Source organism: Pleurodeles waltl, chromosome 6 (assembly GCF_031143425.1).
Source record: "Pleurodeles waltl isolate 20211129_DDA chromosome 6, aPleWal1.hap1.20221129, whole genome shotgun sequence".
Classification (NCBI taxonomy): Eukaryota; Metazoa; Chordata; class Amphibia; order Caudata; family Salamandridae; genus Pleurodeles; species Pleurodeles waltl.
Genome location: NC_090445.1, coordinates 1,390,470,536 through 1,390,486,943, shown reverse-complemented (window position 1 = coordinate 1,390,486,943; position 16,408 = coordinate 1,390,470,536). Strand labels below are relative to the sequence as shown.

The 16,408-nt window shown below is 44.4% G+C and overlaps 1 protein-coding gene across 3 annotated transcripts in view; it reads right to left on the bottom strand.

The window, feature by feature from the left end:
* The window catches only part of FBXO42 (F-box protein 42), a 297,111-nt gene that overhangs the window by 117,868 nt on the left and 162,835 nt on the right, over nucleotides 1-16,408 (bottom strand). For all 3 annotated transcript variants that reach the window (XM_069240722.1, XM_069240723.1, XM_069240724.1), the window contains one exon: nucleotides 7,040-7,096. In XM_069240722.1, the coding sequence (XP_069096823.1) occupies nucleotides 7,040-7,096 (57 nt within the window). The remainder of the gene's footprint in view (nucleotides 1-7,039; nucleotides 7,097-16,408) is intronic.

The following is a 16,408-nucleotide window of genomic DNA, read 5'->3' as shown; positions in this document are numbered from 1 at the left end:
TCAGGCCTTCCATAAACGCTTTTATGACTGTTATCCTAAATAATGAAGTTGAGTGCGTAAATTGCAGATCAGCTGAAATTGCGGTAAGATGTATTTTAATGGATGAAAAAGCTAACTTTGACTTTTGCAAATGTAGTAAGTAGCTTACAATGTGTTTAGCAGGTGCGTGTAATGGCTGGATTTGATTATTATGGCAATAATAAACAAATCTTTTCCACTTATTTGCATAGCAATCTCTAGTGGTTGGTTTCCTAGCTTGTTTTATGACCTCCATACATTCCTGTGTAAGGTCTAAGTGTCCGAATTCTAAGAGTTCAGGAGCCAAATTGCTAGATTCAGCGATGCTGGATTTGGGTGTCTGATCTGTTTGTGTTGAGTTAACAGATCTGGTTTGTTTGGTAGTTTGACATGAGGCACTACTGAGAGGTCTAGTAGTGTTGTGTACCAAGGTTGTCTTGCCCAAGTCGGTGCTATTAGTATGAGTTTGAGTTTGTTTTGACTCAATTTGTTTACTAGATATGGAAGGAGTGGGAGAGGGGGAAAAGCGTATGCAAATATCCCTGACCAACTCATCCATAACGCTTTGCCCTGAGACTGATCCTGTGGGTATCTGGATGCGAAGTTTTGGCATTTTGAGTTTTCTTTTGTTGCAAATAGATCTATTTGTGGTGTTCCCCATCTTTGGAAGTAAGTTTGTAGTATTTGGGGGTGAATCTCCCATTCGTGGATCTGTTGGTGATCCCGAGAAAGATTGTCTGCTAACTGATTCTGAATCCCTGGAATAAACTGTGCTATTAGGCGAATGTGGTTGTGAATCGCCCAATGCCATATTTTCTGTGCCAGGAGACAAAACTGTGTTGAGTGTGTTCCTCCCTGTTTGTTCAGATAATACATCGTTGTCATGTTGTCTGTTTTGACAAGGATGTGTTTGTGGCTTATTATGGGTTGAAATGCTTTCAGCGCTAGAAATACTGCCAGTAGTTGTAAGTGATTTATGTGAAACTGTCTTTGCTGAGTGTCCCATTGTCCCTGGATGCTGTGTTGATTGAGGTGTGCTCCCCACCCTATCATGGAGGCATCTGTAGTTATTACGTATTGAGGCACTGGGTCTTGGAAAGGCCGCCCTTGGTTTAAATTTATATTGTTCCACCATAGAAGCGAGGTGTATGTTTGGCGGTCTATCAACACTAGATCTAGAAGTTGACCCTGTGCCTGTGACCATTGTGATGCTAGGCACTGTTGTAAGGGCCGCATGTGCAATCTGGCGTTTGGGACAATGGCTATGCATGACGACATCATGCCTAGTAGTTTCATCACCATCTTGACTTGTATTCTTTGTTTTGGATACATGGCCTGTATTACATTGTGAAATGCTTGTACCCTTTGTGGACTTGGAGTGGCAACCCCTTTTGTTGTGTTGATTGTCGCCTCTAAGTATTGCTGTGTTTGACACGGCTGAAGGTGTGACTTTGTGTAGTTGAGTGAGAAACCTAGTTTGTGGAGGGTTTCGATGACATTCTTTGTGTTGTGAACACCGTTCTTGCGTGTTGGTTTTGATTAACCAATCGTCTAGGTACGGGAACACGTGTATTTGCTGTCTTCTGATATGGGCTGCCACTACTGCAAGGCATTTTGTAAAGACTCTTGGCGCTGTTGTTATCCCGAATGGCAACACTTTGAATTGGTAATGTGCCCCTTGGAATACAAACCTTAGGTACTTTCTGTGTGAAGGATGTATCGGTATATGGAAGTTTGCATCCTTTAGGTCTAGTGTTGTCATGTAGTCTTGTTGTTTGAGCAATGGGATTAAGTCCTGTAATGTCACCATGTGAAAGTGATCTGATTTGATGTAGGTATTTAACGTTCTGAGATCTAATATAGGTCTTAGAGTTTTGTCCTTTTTGGGTATGAGAAAGTACAGAGAGTAAACTCCTGTTCCTTTCTGATGAATTGGTACTAATTCTATTGCTTCTTTTTGTAACAATGCTTGGACCTCCAGTTGTAGAAGATCCATGTGTTGTTTTGACATATTGTGTGTTTTCGGTAGGACATTTTGAGGGAAATTGAGAAATTCTATGCAATAACCATGCTGGATAATTGCTAGGACCCAAGTATCTGTTGTTATTTCCTCCCATTGTTTGTAGAACTTGGTTAGCCTCCCCCCCCACAGGTGTTATGTGTTGGGGAATTGTGACTTGTAAGTCACTGCTTGTTTTGTGGAGTTTTGGGACTTTGGAACTTCCCTCTACTTTTTTTGGAACTGTCCCCCTCTATATTGTCCCCAAAAACTTCCCTGCTGATATTGGCTCTGATAAGTGGGCCTTGTTTGTGAGGTTGTGGGTTCCGTGCTTTGTCCTCGAAAACCCCCTCGAAACTGTGTTCCACGAAATGTGCCTCTGCTCTGTGGGGAGTAGAGTGCGCCCATGGCTTTGGCCGTATCAGTGTCCTTTTTAAGCTTTTCGATGGCAGTGTCCACCTCCGGCCCAAACAACTGCTGTCCGTTAAATGGCATATTCAGCACGGATTGTTGTATTTCCGGCTTGAATCCTGATGTACGCAGCCATGCATGTCTCCTTATTGTCACTGCTGTGTTTACAGTTCTAGCAGCTGTGTCTGCTGCATCCATTGCTGACCGTATCTGATTGTTTGAGATACTCTGTCCTTCTTCCACCACTTGCTGTGCTCTCTTTTGGAACTCCTTGGGCAAATGTTCTATAAAGTGTTGCATTTCGTCCCAATGAGCCCTATCGTATCTGGCCAACAAAGCCTGTGAGTTTGCAATACGCCACTGGTTTGCTGCCTGTGCCGCCACCCTTTTCCCTGCCGCGTCGAACTTACGACTTTCTTTATCTGGAGGTGGTGCATCTCCTGAAGTGTGTGAGTTCGCCCTTTTGCGAGCTGCCCCTACTACCACTGAGTCCGGTGTTAACTGTTGTGTGATGTACACGGGGTCTGTTGGTGGCGGTTTATATTTTTTCTCCACTCTTGGGAGTAATGGCCCTTCCTTTTACAGTCTCCTCAAACACTTGTTTGGAGTGTTTTAGCATTCCAGGTAGCATGGGGAGACTCTGGTACTGGCTGTGTGTGGACGACAGTGTATTAAATAGAAAGTCGTCTTCAATTGGCTCTGCATGCAGGCTGACATTATGAAACGCTGCTGCCCTTGACACCACCTGTGCGTAGGCTGTACTATTTTCTGGTGGTGACGGTCTAGCTGGATACCAGTCAGGACTGTTATCTGACACTGGCGCATCATAAAGATCCCACGCGTCTGGATCATCCTGACTCATCCCTGTATGAGTTGGGGATTGCATCATTGGTGGAGTGGCTACCACTGATGGTTGCGGAGAGCGTTGTGGAGACGGTGGCGGGGTTACTTGTTTAGCCACCTTTGCCTGTGGCTGCTTGTCTTTCTCTTGGAAGGCAAGTTTGCTTTTCATTCGAATCGGAGGGAGAGTGCTGATCTTCCCCGTTTCCTTTTGGATGTGGAGCCTTCTTTGGGTGTAGTCTGGCTCCATTGTCTCCAGTTCCTGTCGAAATCTATGTGTTTGCATTTGTGAGGACAGGCCTTGTTTCTCTGTGTAGGAGCTTGATTTCGGTTCCGAGGCTGGATGTTTCGGTATCTAAACCTTTTCGACTAGGTTTGGTGCCGCTCTCTCGGTGCCGAGATTGCTCTGACCCGGCGTCTCGGTGTCGAGTCTGCTCTGACCCGGTGTCTCGACCGGAGTCGGATGACTTCGACACATGCATGCCCTTTTTCGGTGCCGATGCCCGGTCACCTGTTTTTCGGGTTAAGCCATGGCCTGTTGGCGGTGTCGTCCCCTGGGCTTTACTGGTTTTTACGCGAGTCTTGTGTATCGACGTCTTACTCATGGTTTTTGGCGTCTGTTCAGGATCGACCTCTTCCGAGTCCGAATCCTCAATGGAGAAGGCTTCCTCTTCTTCCTCCATGTGTTTTAGTCCTGTCGGCACCGACGCCATCTGTAATCTTCTTGCTCTTCGGTCCCTTAAAGTCTTTCTGGACTGAAATGCTCGACAGGCCTCACAGGTATCCTCTTTGTGTTCTGGCGACAAACACAAATTACAGACTAGATGCTGATCTGTGTAAGGATACTTGTTGTGGCATTCGGGGCAGAAGCGGAATGGGATCCGTTCCATTAGCCTTGAAGACGCACGCGGTCGGGCCGACCAGGCCCCGGCGGGGAATCGAAAACCCCAAAGGGTCGCCGGAGCTCTTCCGAATTCGGTGTCGAACTGTTGTAGCTAACCTGATACCGAACGCAATTTTACGAGTTTGCTAACTTTCCGAATCGAAGCGCAGAGCGAAAATGAACACGTCCGAACCCGATGGCGGAAAGAAAACAATCTAAGATGGAGTCTACGCCCATGCGCAATGGAGCCGAAATGGGAGGAGTCCCTCGATCTCGTGACTCGAAAAGACTTCTTCGAAGAAAAACAACTTGTAACACTCCGAGCCCAACACTAGATGGCGGGATGTGCAAAGCATGTGTATCTGCAGCTACACATGCCATCGAACATATATATATATACACATACATACATATACACACACACATATATATATATAGATATGTGTCTTTATGCATGTGTGTATTTTAGTATGTGTACATACATGTATGTGTGTATGTTATTCTATGCTTAAGTTCATAGGTCATTGCATAGCTCCTAGATAAGTTGTTATATTAGATACTTATGAATCCCTGCTCTAATTTTTATATCACATTGATCAAATGCTATTGTAAGCATTTCACTATTCAAAAATTGAGGAAAGAAATAAATGTTAGAAAAGTACACTTATTAAATTCAAATATTACAAGTCTTGAAAGTCTGTTTATACAATACTACTTTTCTTCTCATATTATTATACCCATTATATTCCTTGAACATATATTCCCTTACTATGTATTTACATATCTATGTATTTATCACTCTAATCCTACTGTACTAGAGAAAAATTAAACACAAATAAATAAAAATCTATAAAATTCAAATTATAAATAAGTAAAAGTAAAAAAATGAATACAGAAGGAAAATGATAAAAAATTACATACATATATAAAATTAAAAAGAAATTAAAGTAAGCTTTACTTTGTCTAGCAATCACCATAGGTCATGTCTCTCATCAATCTAGCCTCCATCCCCACTCCGACTTATCCCAAACCCATTCTACTAATTTCATCTCCAAAATGACCTTGCCTAAGCTCTTCCACATCTAGCTCACCCAAACATCAGTTGACTACCATGATCTCCCAAACAACCCTACGAAATTCTCCCTCATTTATCTCACCTTTGACTCATCCAAAATCCCTCTTGCTACTATGGTCTCCCTAACCCTTTCCACAGACTCTTCCCTCCTCTGTTTTCCATTTACTCAAGCCAAGCCTCATCCTATTACTATAAACTCCCTATTAACACTTATGGATTCTTTCCTCCTCTATCCCTCCCTTACTCTAGTCAATCCAACCAACAAACTCACATACCCTCTGCTCAAATTTACTCATAATAACACTGAAAGTGTACCATTATTTCCCTATATTAATCCACCACTAATTTCTCTTGGGTTCCGGAGTAGCGTGCTACTCGCCGAAAAGCGATTCAACGCCTCATTAGGGGTAGTAAGCACTATATAATTACTATTGCAATCACATCTTTACATCACAGCATAATACATCTAACTGGATAGTGATATGTGTAAAGAAAATATACACACTGCAAAATGGTCAACAGACTGATAACCCCCCCCCACTCCTGGCCCAAAAAACTGAAGTCATTCAGCTACCTACCCAAAAACAAACATCTCAAAGACCACTCTATATCAAATACATGCTATTTGTACTCCAACACAAAGGATTTCAAAATTAAATACTAAAGAAACATCAATCATCAAAGGATGGTTTCTCCAGTTGACTCAGGTGACTATGGCTTTTGACTATAGTCTAGTTGAAATATTCATTTCCCACTATGTTTCGTTCTTCCAAAACAGTAAGCTTTTGACATTTCTTTCAACCGCTCCAGCTGCACAAATAATTCTCAACAACTGCTTTTACAGCTGAAGCCTGTCCCAGTTCGGAGTTCAGAGAATGGCAATCAACATGAGACCTTGGACTGGGGGCCTTCCTTCCTCACAGTCGTCCTCCCTCCCAATTAGATACTTTAAACTCTACCATATCATTATTCAGGCTCTCAGAGGTAAAATGGACCAGGAAATTTCATGTACTCAGATATTAGTGATCTTATTCTTACCAACAACCCAGATTCACATATCCAGAGTTACACGGTTTACTTATGCTGAGTTTGCTCTAGAACATGTGTTTTACAGATTGTAAACTTTACACATCAACGGTTATACTAAGAGGAAATGAAAGAGTAAGGCTTATGATTAAAAGGGATGGAAATTTGGACTAGTTCAGCATCTCGGGTACATTTATCTGTTTTTACTACATGAACCGCATCGCTAAACCAGTGGGTCATTTCTATCAAGACAAAAAAAAAAAACACTACTTTCATTAACTGCCCCTTTGCCAGAAAGCAACGCAATTGCTCTTTCTTATATGCATACCTGTTAATGACCAAAAAAATAACAAAAAAAATCAACAAAAAAAAAATCACTGCCTTGCATACCCCTTTGAAACAACCATGGAATAAGTCTGCTACCATGCAAACCAAACTATCTGAAACTCGTGTTACAAGCATTAAGATTAAAGAAGCAAGACCAAAACAGTCTGTATTGTACCCAGGTTCCATACCATAATTTCTGAACTTGCAGTGAACATCTCTCAAATACACATGCTCAGGTTGAGGTATCACAATTTACACAAGGAAAGAAAACGGACAAGTGCGAAAAGTTAAATGACAATTTTTGCAGAAGGGAAAAGGGCATAACCTTTTACCTTAAATATAAACATGGTTCTTAAGAAAGGAAGAATAGAAAAAGGAAGAGGGGTAACAAATTCCTAACACAGGTCGTATTATTTATTACAGCGGCATAGATTTGATACAAGTGAATTTAATAACTTACTGCATTTGGCCCGCCACAGCCTCCAAGTATTAGAATGGTTTCACCATCAATCACAATCTGTAACAGAAAATCTTAAATCAAACATGAGCTAAATCAGAGGCCAAACATTCTTACAACTGACTCCTAAAAAGGTGTGCTAGTTCACAGAACATTCATGAAATATGGACCCACAAGCTAACCTACACAATAATTTTACACACCCACTAGCCCCTCAAAGATCACATAACGTTGTGCCAATTTTTTTACAGTTACAAATGGCTAAACAGTATGTAGATTAGTGAAAAGATGCTTCCAACTTTTTAGAAAAACTCAACGTGATTGCCCTTTTAAGTTCAAATATTAACCAAAAAACACAAAAATGCTAATGTGCACATAAGACTAGTTCCAGGACGTAGGTTTCTGTGATATGGTATTGCATATAACCCTTTCAGCTGTAACAACCTTTTTCTGTAACGTAGGAAACAGCGCCAAAGAGTATAAACATCACTAGCGTCATATCTGGAAGGAGCACAAGAAGGCTAGAAACACCTGTTTAAACAGCTTCAAATTGAGAGCCACACAGCAATATAGAAAAGCCTATAAAGGGTTGGGATACACATTTCTTCAAGCCTGAGCAAAGCACATATTGCTTACTGCAAAGCATCTACCAAGCCGACAGACACCCTCTGCAAAACTGTAGCACAGTCAGCTGAGGGATCAGTTTCCACGTGTAAAGAGAAGTATAAATAGTACCAATCTACTAAATATTTCTGGTTCATTTCAACCCCCACTCCCATCTGACCAAAAGCACTGACAAGAAGGCACACCTGTCCCTTACATTAGAACGAGGTGCTTTTGGGCCCGGTGGTCGTGAATAGAAATCTCCTAGAAACAAACTGTTTCAGATAAAACACAAGAGTGTAGCAGTAGTAGAGAATGCATTTCCAGAACAGATATTCCCAACTGGGTAAGGAAAGAACAGATCTAAAAGTGTCTGACTGGGTGTCAAAATGACACCAATCCCTCACCAATAAATCACTTAGTCGTCATGATAGAATTTAGCCAAGTAGGCAGAAAGGGGATATGCAGTTCATTCCCCTCATCAAAATCTTCCCATACTAAAGCCTGTGTCGCCTTCTCTTTCCAGTGAAGTGTCAGGCAGACCTTTCTCAAAATGCAAGATCAAGCTACTACGCTGCTGTGTATACATACATGAGACAAGAGAATTCAGCTGCTAGTGAAGTTTAGATATTCACCAATTGATTACAACAATATTCCTTTCCATAACTTTAGATGTACTTTAGATGTACACTCTCTAAATATTCATGTTATAAGTCATTGTTTTTACTTAAAAAGGACCGGTTATATTTGTTCACGTTTTCAAAAAAAATATGCCCGACTGATCACAGAGTAGTTAATACAAGTGTTAATTTTTTGGTGAGGAGCATATAAAAAGGGCAAATTGATACGTAGGCAACATGAACGAATACAGAGCCATTTACAAGGGACACTAAATGCAACAAATATAAACATCATGAGAAACACAGCATCAAAGTGGGTGAGGCAAAAAGACAGAAGGCCTACTGACTGGTGGTGGTGGGAAGATTGTGAAGCAATGGGTTCTGAGACCTTTCCTCAATTGAATCAACTAAGGATATAGTCTGAGATGTAAAATTATCCATTTCCAGAGTCTTGTGAATATACAGTCTGTTTGCATGTTTATTCATATGACTTAACATTGTTTGCTTAGGCACATCAAAATCTCACATTGCTTCAAATGTTATGGGAGTGACCAAAGAAGAAGAGTATTTGGTTGTGTGTTGTAAAATGAAAAAGGGACCAGGGAAAGTAATGTACATTAAGTGTCTGCTGAGATAAGGTCCCAAAATTAAATTAAACCGCTACAACTCAGAGTTTAGCACTGCTCTTTGCAAAAATGGAAGATTGCCTTGAACAAGGAAGCAAACAATCCATCTGCTATAACAGGGTGTTTCAGACTGTGTATTGATCAACTGGAATGCTCTACAGATGTAGATGTGAGCTAGCAACATTAAAACATAAATGTTGATAAACCAAACTGGGCAAAGAAGTACAACAGAGTCAGAAACGGCAACCTAGAAAAAGCATTTAAAACCACAAATAAAGCACAAATATCAAATACGATCAGCTCCAGTTTGGTTACACCTATTTTTCTGACCTTTCAGTATACACTGTACGCAGTATTATCAACGCCTCCTTTACCAAACCGCCGACATCCATGTAAGTTACAGACTAACTGAAGATTTACCAGTTAATATCAAAGAATTAATACAATTCTTTAAAAAGAATACACCAATAGCTAAGTTACTTGGAAAATATTAACCTTATGTTAAAAAAGGTTCCTTGCTCATCATGCCACTGAGACTGCTTGCTAATGTCTAATAACCTTGTGAGGACTGACATAGGAAGCCTTCCAAAGTTGAAAAAAATGCATGTTTGGGTAATTTATTTTAAGTCCAGCATCTAGAGGGGATCACTGCCATGGAAGGAAAGGTGTAGGAAGCTGGCATGGTGAACACCTGTGGTTTTATCACCTTATACCAGATCCAGGTATCCCCTATTAGTGAAGTGTAGAAAATGTCTAGGAAGCCAGGGCTCTCTAGATTTAGCTGTGGATGAGCAGCCAAGACTTACTTAGGAGTCATGCAAAGCTTATACAAAACCTCTACAGTCACAGCACTCACACATGAAAGAACCACACTGCGTTACAAAAATAAAGGTCCTTTATTACACTATTATATACACACTAGCAACCAGTAAATAGCATAGAAAGCAATAGGAATTGGTAAAAGCAATTGCAAACGGTGAGGGACCTAGGGGAGGGCCAAACCATACACTAAAAAAGTGGAATGTGAAAGGCAGTCTCCTACCCAAGGAAGTTGAATCAGCAGAAGGGAGCTGGAGTAACTAGGAACCCCAAAAGGTAAGTACCAGAGTGGCCCACAGCAACCAACAGAGCAGAGTTAGGCATCTGGGTATCCCCAAAACGGAAAAGAGGACTTTGGAAAAAGATTGTGGAAGACCCAAACAAGACTGGAAGAACCCAAAGGTGGATCCTGACAGAAGAGGAACTCCAAAGGAAGGGGACCAAGTCCAGTTTGTGAGGGAGTGTCAGGTTGTGGCAGGATCTACTACCCACCCTTCAGTGGCTGCAGGTACAGTGGACGAAGGTGGTCAGCAGTGCAGCACAGGAGCAGAGGAAGAGTTCCAGAAGCGATGCAAGTGATGTCCCACGTCTGCTGTTGTGATGCAGTGGTCAGTGGTGCTGGTAAACCACCAACAAGCCTTGGCAAATGAAAGAGTCGGAGAACATTTTGAAAGGCTGAAGAGGACCAGCAAGGTCCAGGGGATCTCAAGGAGGGGAGTTCAGGGTGACCCCCAGCAGCTAGGGAATCACAAGAAGAGGAAGCAGCTCCCACAGGCAACAGCACTGGCAGCAGGCACAGGAGTCACAGTGAGGCCCACTCAGTACACCTGAAGTGTCCCACGTCCCTGGAGCAGCAGGCAGTAAGGAGACTGTACATTGCAGGAAGAAGTGCTGAGGGGCCAGGGCTAAACAAAGCCTGAAGATCACTTGGAGAAGGAGCAAACAAGCTTTGGTAGCTACAAGGGGGCACCATCCTGCAAGGAGAGGCAAGGGATTACCATCTCTTAGGTTGGACAGATGGTAGAGAGGACCCAGGGGACCACTCCAGACCACCACCTGTGATGCAGGAGCCACAAAACGCCGGCGGAGGTAAGATCCACGCAGCAAGTCGTCATTACAGTTGGTGCCTGCAGATGCAGGGGAGAGTCTCCTTCACTCCAAGGGAGATTCCTTTTAACTTCTTGTGCAGAATCAATACTCACCACCCTCAGAGGATGTACAGCTGGGAAAATGGTGCAGTTGCTGGAGGGAGCTGGAGAAACAATGCTGCAGACCTGACTCACCGCTGAAGTTGCAGATTGTCAGTTCCTGGAGGGTCCAGTTGCAGTCCCAGTGGCCCGAAGAGGAAGTAAACTATGCAGAGGAGTCCCGCTGGAATCTTGCATGTCAAATCTGAGGACTTACCCAAGAGGGAGACTCTAAATAACCTAGGAAGGGGAATTGGTCACCTAGCAGGTGACCACCTATCAGGAGGGGTCACTAACGTTACCTACCTGACTTGGCAACTCAGATGCTCCCAGAGGCCTCTGCCCACCTTGGATTCAAGAAGGCAGACTCAAGTGGCCACCTGGAGCAGCTCTGGGCACCACAACTGGGGTGGTGATGGACAGGGGAGTAGTCACTCCCCTTTCCCATGTCCAGTTTCACGCCAGAGCAGGGACCAGGGGTCCCTGGAATAGTGCAAACCGGTTTATGGAAAGAAGGCACCAAATGTGCCTGTAAGGAAATGCCTCCTTGGCATGGTTACCCCCTGACTTTTTGCCTTTGCTGATGCTATGTTTTGAATTGAAAGTGTGCTGAGGCCTGCTAACCAGGCCCCAGCACCAGTGTTCTTTCCCTAACCTGTACTTTTGATTCCACAATTGGCACACCCTGGCATCCAGATAAGTCCCTTGTAAGTGGTACCCCTGGTACCAAGGGCCCTAATGCCAAGGAAGGTCTCTAAGGACTGCAGCATGTCTTATGCCACCCTGGAGACCCCTCACTCAGCACAGACACACTGTTTACCAGCTTGTGTGTGCTGGTGAGAACAAAACGAGTAAGTCGACATGGCACTCCCCTCAGGGTGCCATGCCAGCCTCTCACTGCCTATGCAGGTATAGATAAGTCACCCCTCTAGTAGGCCTTACAGCCCTAAGGCAGGGTGCACTATACCATAGGTGAGGGCACCAGTGCATGAGCACTGTGCCCCTACAGTGTCTAAGCAATACCTTAGATATTGTAAGTGCAGGGTAGCCATAAGAGTATATGGTCTGGGAGTCTGTTTTACACGAACTCCACAGCACCATAATGGCTACACTGAAAACTGGGAAGTTTGGTATCCAACTTCTCAGCACAATAAATGCACACTGATGCCAGTGTACATTTTATTGTAAAATACACCACAGAGGGCACCTTAGAGGTGCCCCCTGAAACCTTAACCGACTATCTGTGTAGGCTGACTGGTTCCAGCAGCCTGCCACAACCGAGACATGTTGCTGGCCCCATGGGGAGAGTGCCTTTGTCACTCTGAGGCCAGTAAGGATAAGTTACTTACCTGTAAATCCTAGTTCTCTTCCAGGGGTATCCTCATCAAAGTCATAAACATTGAATATTCCCGCCCTTGTGCGGGGACCCCGGAGCATATATAAAATATATACACATTATACATGTGTAACAAACAGTCATGCAGGCTATCATGTTAAAAACAGGCTAAAATGCTTTATTTCTATGAAGTTTTTTTTTTTTATTTTTTTTTTTTAAATACTACAATAGAGCATAAATAAGTACCCAAGCTCCTAAAACTAGGCTTGGGGAAGTAAGCAGTAGCAAACTCTAGTGAAAAAATAGAGAAAACTGCATTGAAAAACAATGAAGCATTCTTAGCCAATAGGCTGCATGTAGGTTAACACAGGAGAACCATAAAAACTTTGGCACTGTGCCTTTAAGACCCTGAGCACCTCCAGTATCCCACCATGCCTCAGGGGTGAAGGAAAGGTGACAGTTGGTTCACAGTTAGGTCAGTTCTTTTTACGGTGACAATTTGTATAATTGAATCAAAATACTGTCTGTCCTGCACTTCCAGTAGACGTGTGTCCGGGGAGGAGGGTGGGTTGTTTATGACTTTGATGAGGATACCCCTGGAAGAGAACTAGGATTTACAGGTAAGTAACTTATCCTTCTCTTCCAGGGGATCCTCATCAATAGTCATAAACTTTGAATAGATTAGCAAGCCCATCCCTAAACCCAGCGGACTGTCCGATAGAAGTGCAGGAATAGACATGTCTTACGCAAATAAATTCCTTAGAGAGGCCTGCCCCACTTGGGCATCCGCTCTTGCATCTGAGTCTAAACAATAATGTCTTGTAAAAGTATGGACAGACTTCCATGTAGCAGCCTTACAAATCTCAGATATAGGAACATTGTTAAGGAGAGCAGCAGTAGCCGCTTTTCCCCTTGTGGAATGCGCTCTAGGCCGCGCTAGCAATTGTCTATTAGCTAGCTGGTAAGTATTAACAATACAAGAGACTATCCATCTTGATATTGTTCGCTTAGATGCTGCTTCTCCTGTCCTTAAATGACCATAGTTCACAAACAAGCGGTTAGAGTGTCTAATCGATTTTGTCTTGTCCAGATAAAATTTCAGCACTCTTTTCAAGTCTAATGAGTGCAATGCTTTCTCAGCCGGAGTTTCCGGATTGGGAAAGAACGTCGGTAAAGTTATGGCCTGATTAATATGGAATTCTGACACCACCTTCGGAAGGAAAGATGGGTGAGTTCGTAGAACTACTCTATTGTCATGAAAAACCGTGTACGGTTCTTTTGCAGACAAGGCCTGGATCTCACTGACCCTCCTCGCTGAAGTAATGGCCACCAGAAAAGCCGTTTTCCACGTAAGGTGTTGTAAGGAGGCCTTATGGATAGGCTCGAAAGGAGGGCCCATAAGCTTTGCAAGGACTATGTTCAGTTCCCACGGAGGAGAAGGCCTCCGAATTGGCGGAAAAACTTTCTTCAAACCTAAGAAATCCTTGACTACAGGTTTCGTAAAGAAGGATTCCTGAGAAGGTGACTTGCGATAGGCAGTAATAGCAGACAAATGTACCTTAATAGATGATACCTGCAGACCGGATTTCGCTAGGTGAAGCAAATAGGACAGTATGACGTCCTCCTGCGCCCGTATGGGATTATGGCCTTGCGGACAGCACCATATGTAGAATCTCTTCCACTTAAAAGCGTAGGAACGCCGCGTGGAAGGCCGTTTGGACTCTTTCAAGATGTTCATGCACTCCTGCGAGAGTCCTAGGTGCCCATACTGCAGGAATTCAGGAGCCATGCTGTTAAGCTCAGAGAGGGTAGGTTGGGATGCAGAATCCTGCCCTCCATTCTGCTCAGAAGATCCGGTCTGCACGGCAGCCTCCTGTGAGGTTTTTCCGACAGGTTGAGGAGATCCGTGTACCAGAATTGTCGAGGCCATTGTGGCGCTATAAGAATCATTCTGGTCCTGGATCCGTAAAGTTTGCTGATCACTGCCGGAATGAGGGGAATCGGAGGAAAAGCGTAAAGAAATGTCCCTGACCAGTCGATCAACAGGGCATTCCCTCGAGATCCTGGACGGTAGAACCTGGATGCGAAGTCTGGGCATTTCCTGTTTACATCGTCTGCGAAGAGGTCCAGTTGAGGCCGACCCCATTGCGCGAAGATGTATTCTGCGACTTCGTCGTGCAGGACCCAATCGTGAACGTCCTCCAGGTGTCTGCTTAGAAAGTCTGCTTCTACGTTCTGCTGACCTGGCAGGTGAACTGCTGTGATTGACATTCCTCTGGCCAGGAGCCAATGCCATATCGCTTGGGACTCTCGTGAAAGGGGTAGGGATCTCGTTCCCCCTTGTTTGTTCAAGTAATACATCGTGGTTGTATTGTCCGTCTGTATCAATAGAGTTTTCCCCTGAATTAGCGGTGTGAAAGACTTGAGCCAGATGGACCGCTCTGAGTTCTAGCAGATTGATGTGGTACTGCTTCTCCTTGTCTGACCACAGACCCTGCGCTTGAAAAGGACCCAGATGAGCCCCCCATCCCTGAAGAGACGCATCCGTTACCAGAGTGTCGGATGGAAGTACCTGGTGAAACGGATCGCCCACTGACAGGTGAGGTCTGTGCATCCACCATCTCAATGACTGCAGTGCTACCTCCGGTAGCCGCATTGTGTCTTCCCAGCGACCTGTTCTTTGGCTCCAATTGGCCTCCAATGCCTCTTGGAGGGGTCTCATGTGGAGTCTGGCATTTGGGACAATAAAGATGCACGATGCCATGGAGCCCAGTAGTGATGTCACCTGACATGCCGTAGGTGCGCTGGCTCTCAACAGGTCCTGGCACTTCATGTTTATTGAGGACAGTCGTTCCTCCGAAGGATACACTTTTTGTAGTTCTGTGTTTATGATAGCTCCTAGGTAGTGAAGACTCTGCGTTGGAGTCAAGGTTGACTTCTGGTAATTGACCTGAAGACCTAGAGCTTCGCAAACTCCTAGTACAATGTCCCGATGGCTTCTCGCCTGCTCCGGAGAAGAAGCCTTTAGTAGCCAGTCGTCTAGGTATGGATATATGTATATCCTTTGTCTTCGTAGATGCGCCGCCACCACTGCCATACATTTCGAGAAAACTCTTGGAGCAGATTTCAGGCCAAAGGGTAGAACCCTGAACTGGTAATGCTGTAACGCTACTCGAAAGCGCAGGAATTTTCGATGCTTTGGAGCTATTGGGATGTGGAAATACGCATCCTGCAGGTCGATGGAGCACATCCAGTCTCCCTGATGCAGTTGAGGGAAAATTTGGTGAAGCGCTAGCATTCTGAACTTCTGCTTTCTTATGTATTTGTTCAGCAGTCTTAGATCCAGGATTGGCCTGAAAACGCCCTCTTGACCCTTCTTTGCTACTAGAAAGTAACGGGAGTAGACCCCCTTTCCTCTGTGGGAAGGTGGAACCCTTTCTATGGCATTCTTTCTTAGGAGGGCGAGAGCCTCCTTGCGTAGCAAGGTGAGATGAGCCGGATTGTGTTTGGTTGGTGGCAAGTGTGGTGGAGGCTGCTTGAAAAGGAGAGAATAGCCATGTTCGACAATATTGAGCACCCATTTGTCTCTTGTGATAGAGTGCCACTCGTGAAGATGAGCAATAATACTTCCCCCCACCGGAGTGGTGTACAGTGTCGAGGGAAGCGAGACTTCATTGCTTAGTGGGTGCTTTTAGAGTGGACTGTTGAGGTCTACTTGACCCTCGCTCCCTTGTGTTTCTTCGCTGAAACAGAGGGCGTCCCTGTCGTTGCTGAGACCTTTGCGACCAATGAGGGGTTTGAACCCTCTGTTGGAAAGGGCGTCTATCGTACGGTCTGTACCGCCGCCTGAAATCTTTCCTTCTTTCGAGGCCTACCGCCTTCATGGTATCCACCTCGGTCTTCATGCGGGCCATCTCTTCGTCTGCATGGGCACCGAATAGAGAATTCCCGGAAAATGGGAGATTCAGGATACGTTGTTGTGCCTCCTGTTTCAAGCCAGTGAGCCTCAGCCAGGAAGATCTCCTCGCACAGATACCATGTGCGTACCCATGAGCCGCCAAATCCGCCCCATCCGCTGCCGCGCTGATAACTTGGTTAGATACCAGGCATCCTTCCTGTAGAATCTCTTGGAAATCTTGCCTGTCTTCTCTGGGCAGTTTTTCTGTAAATCTACTGAGGGA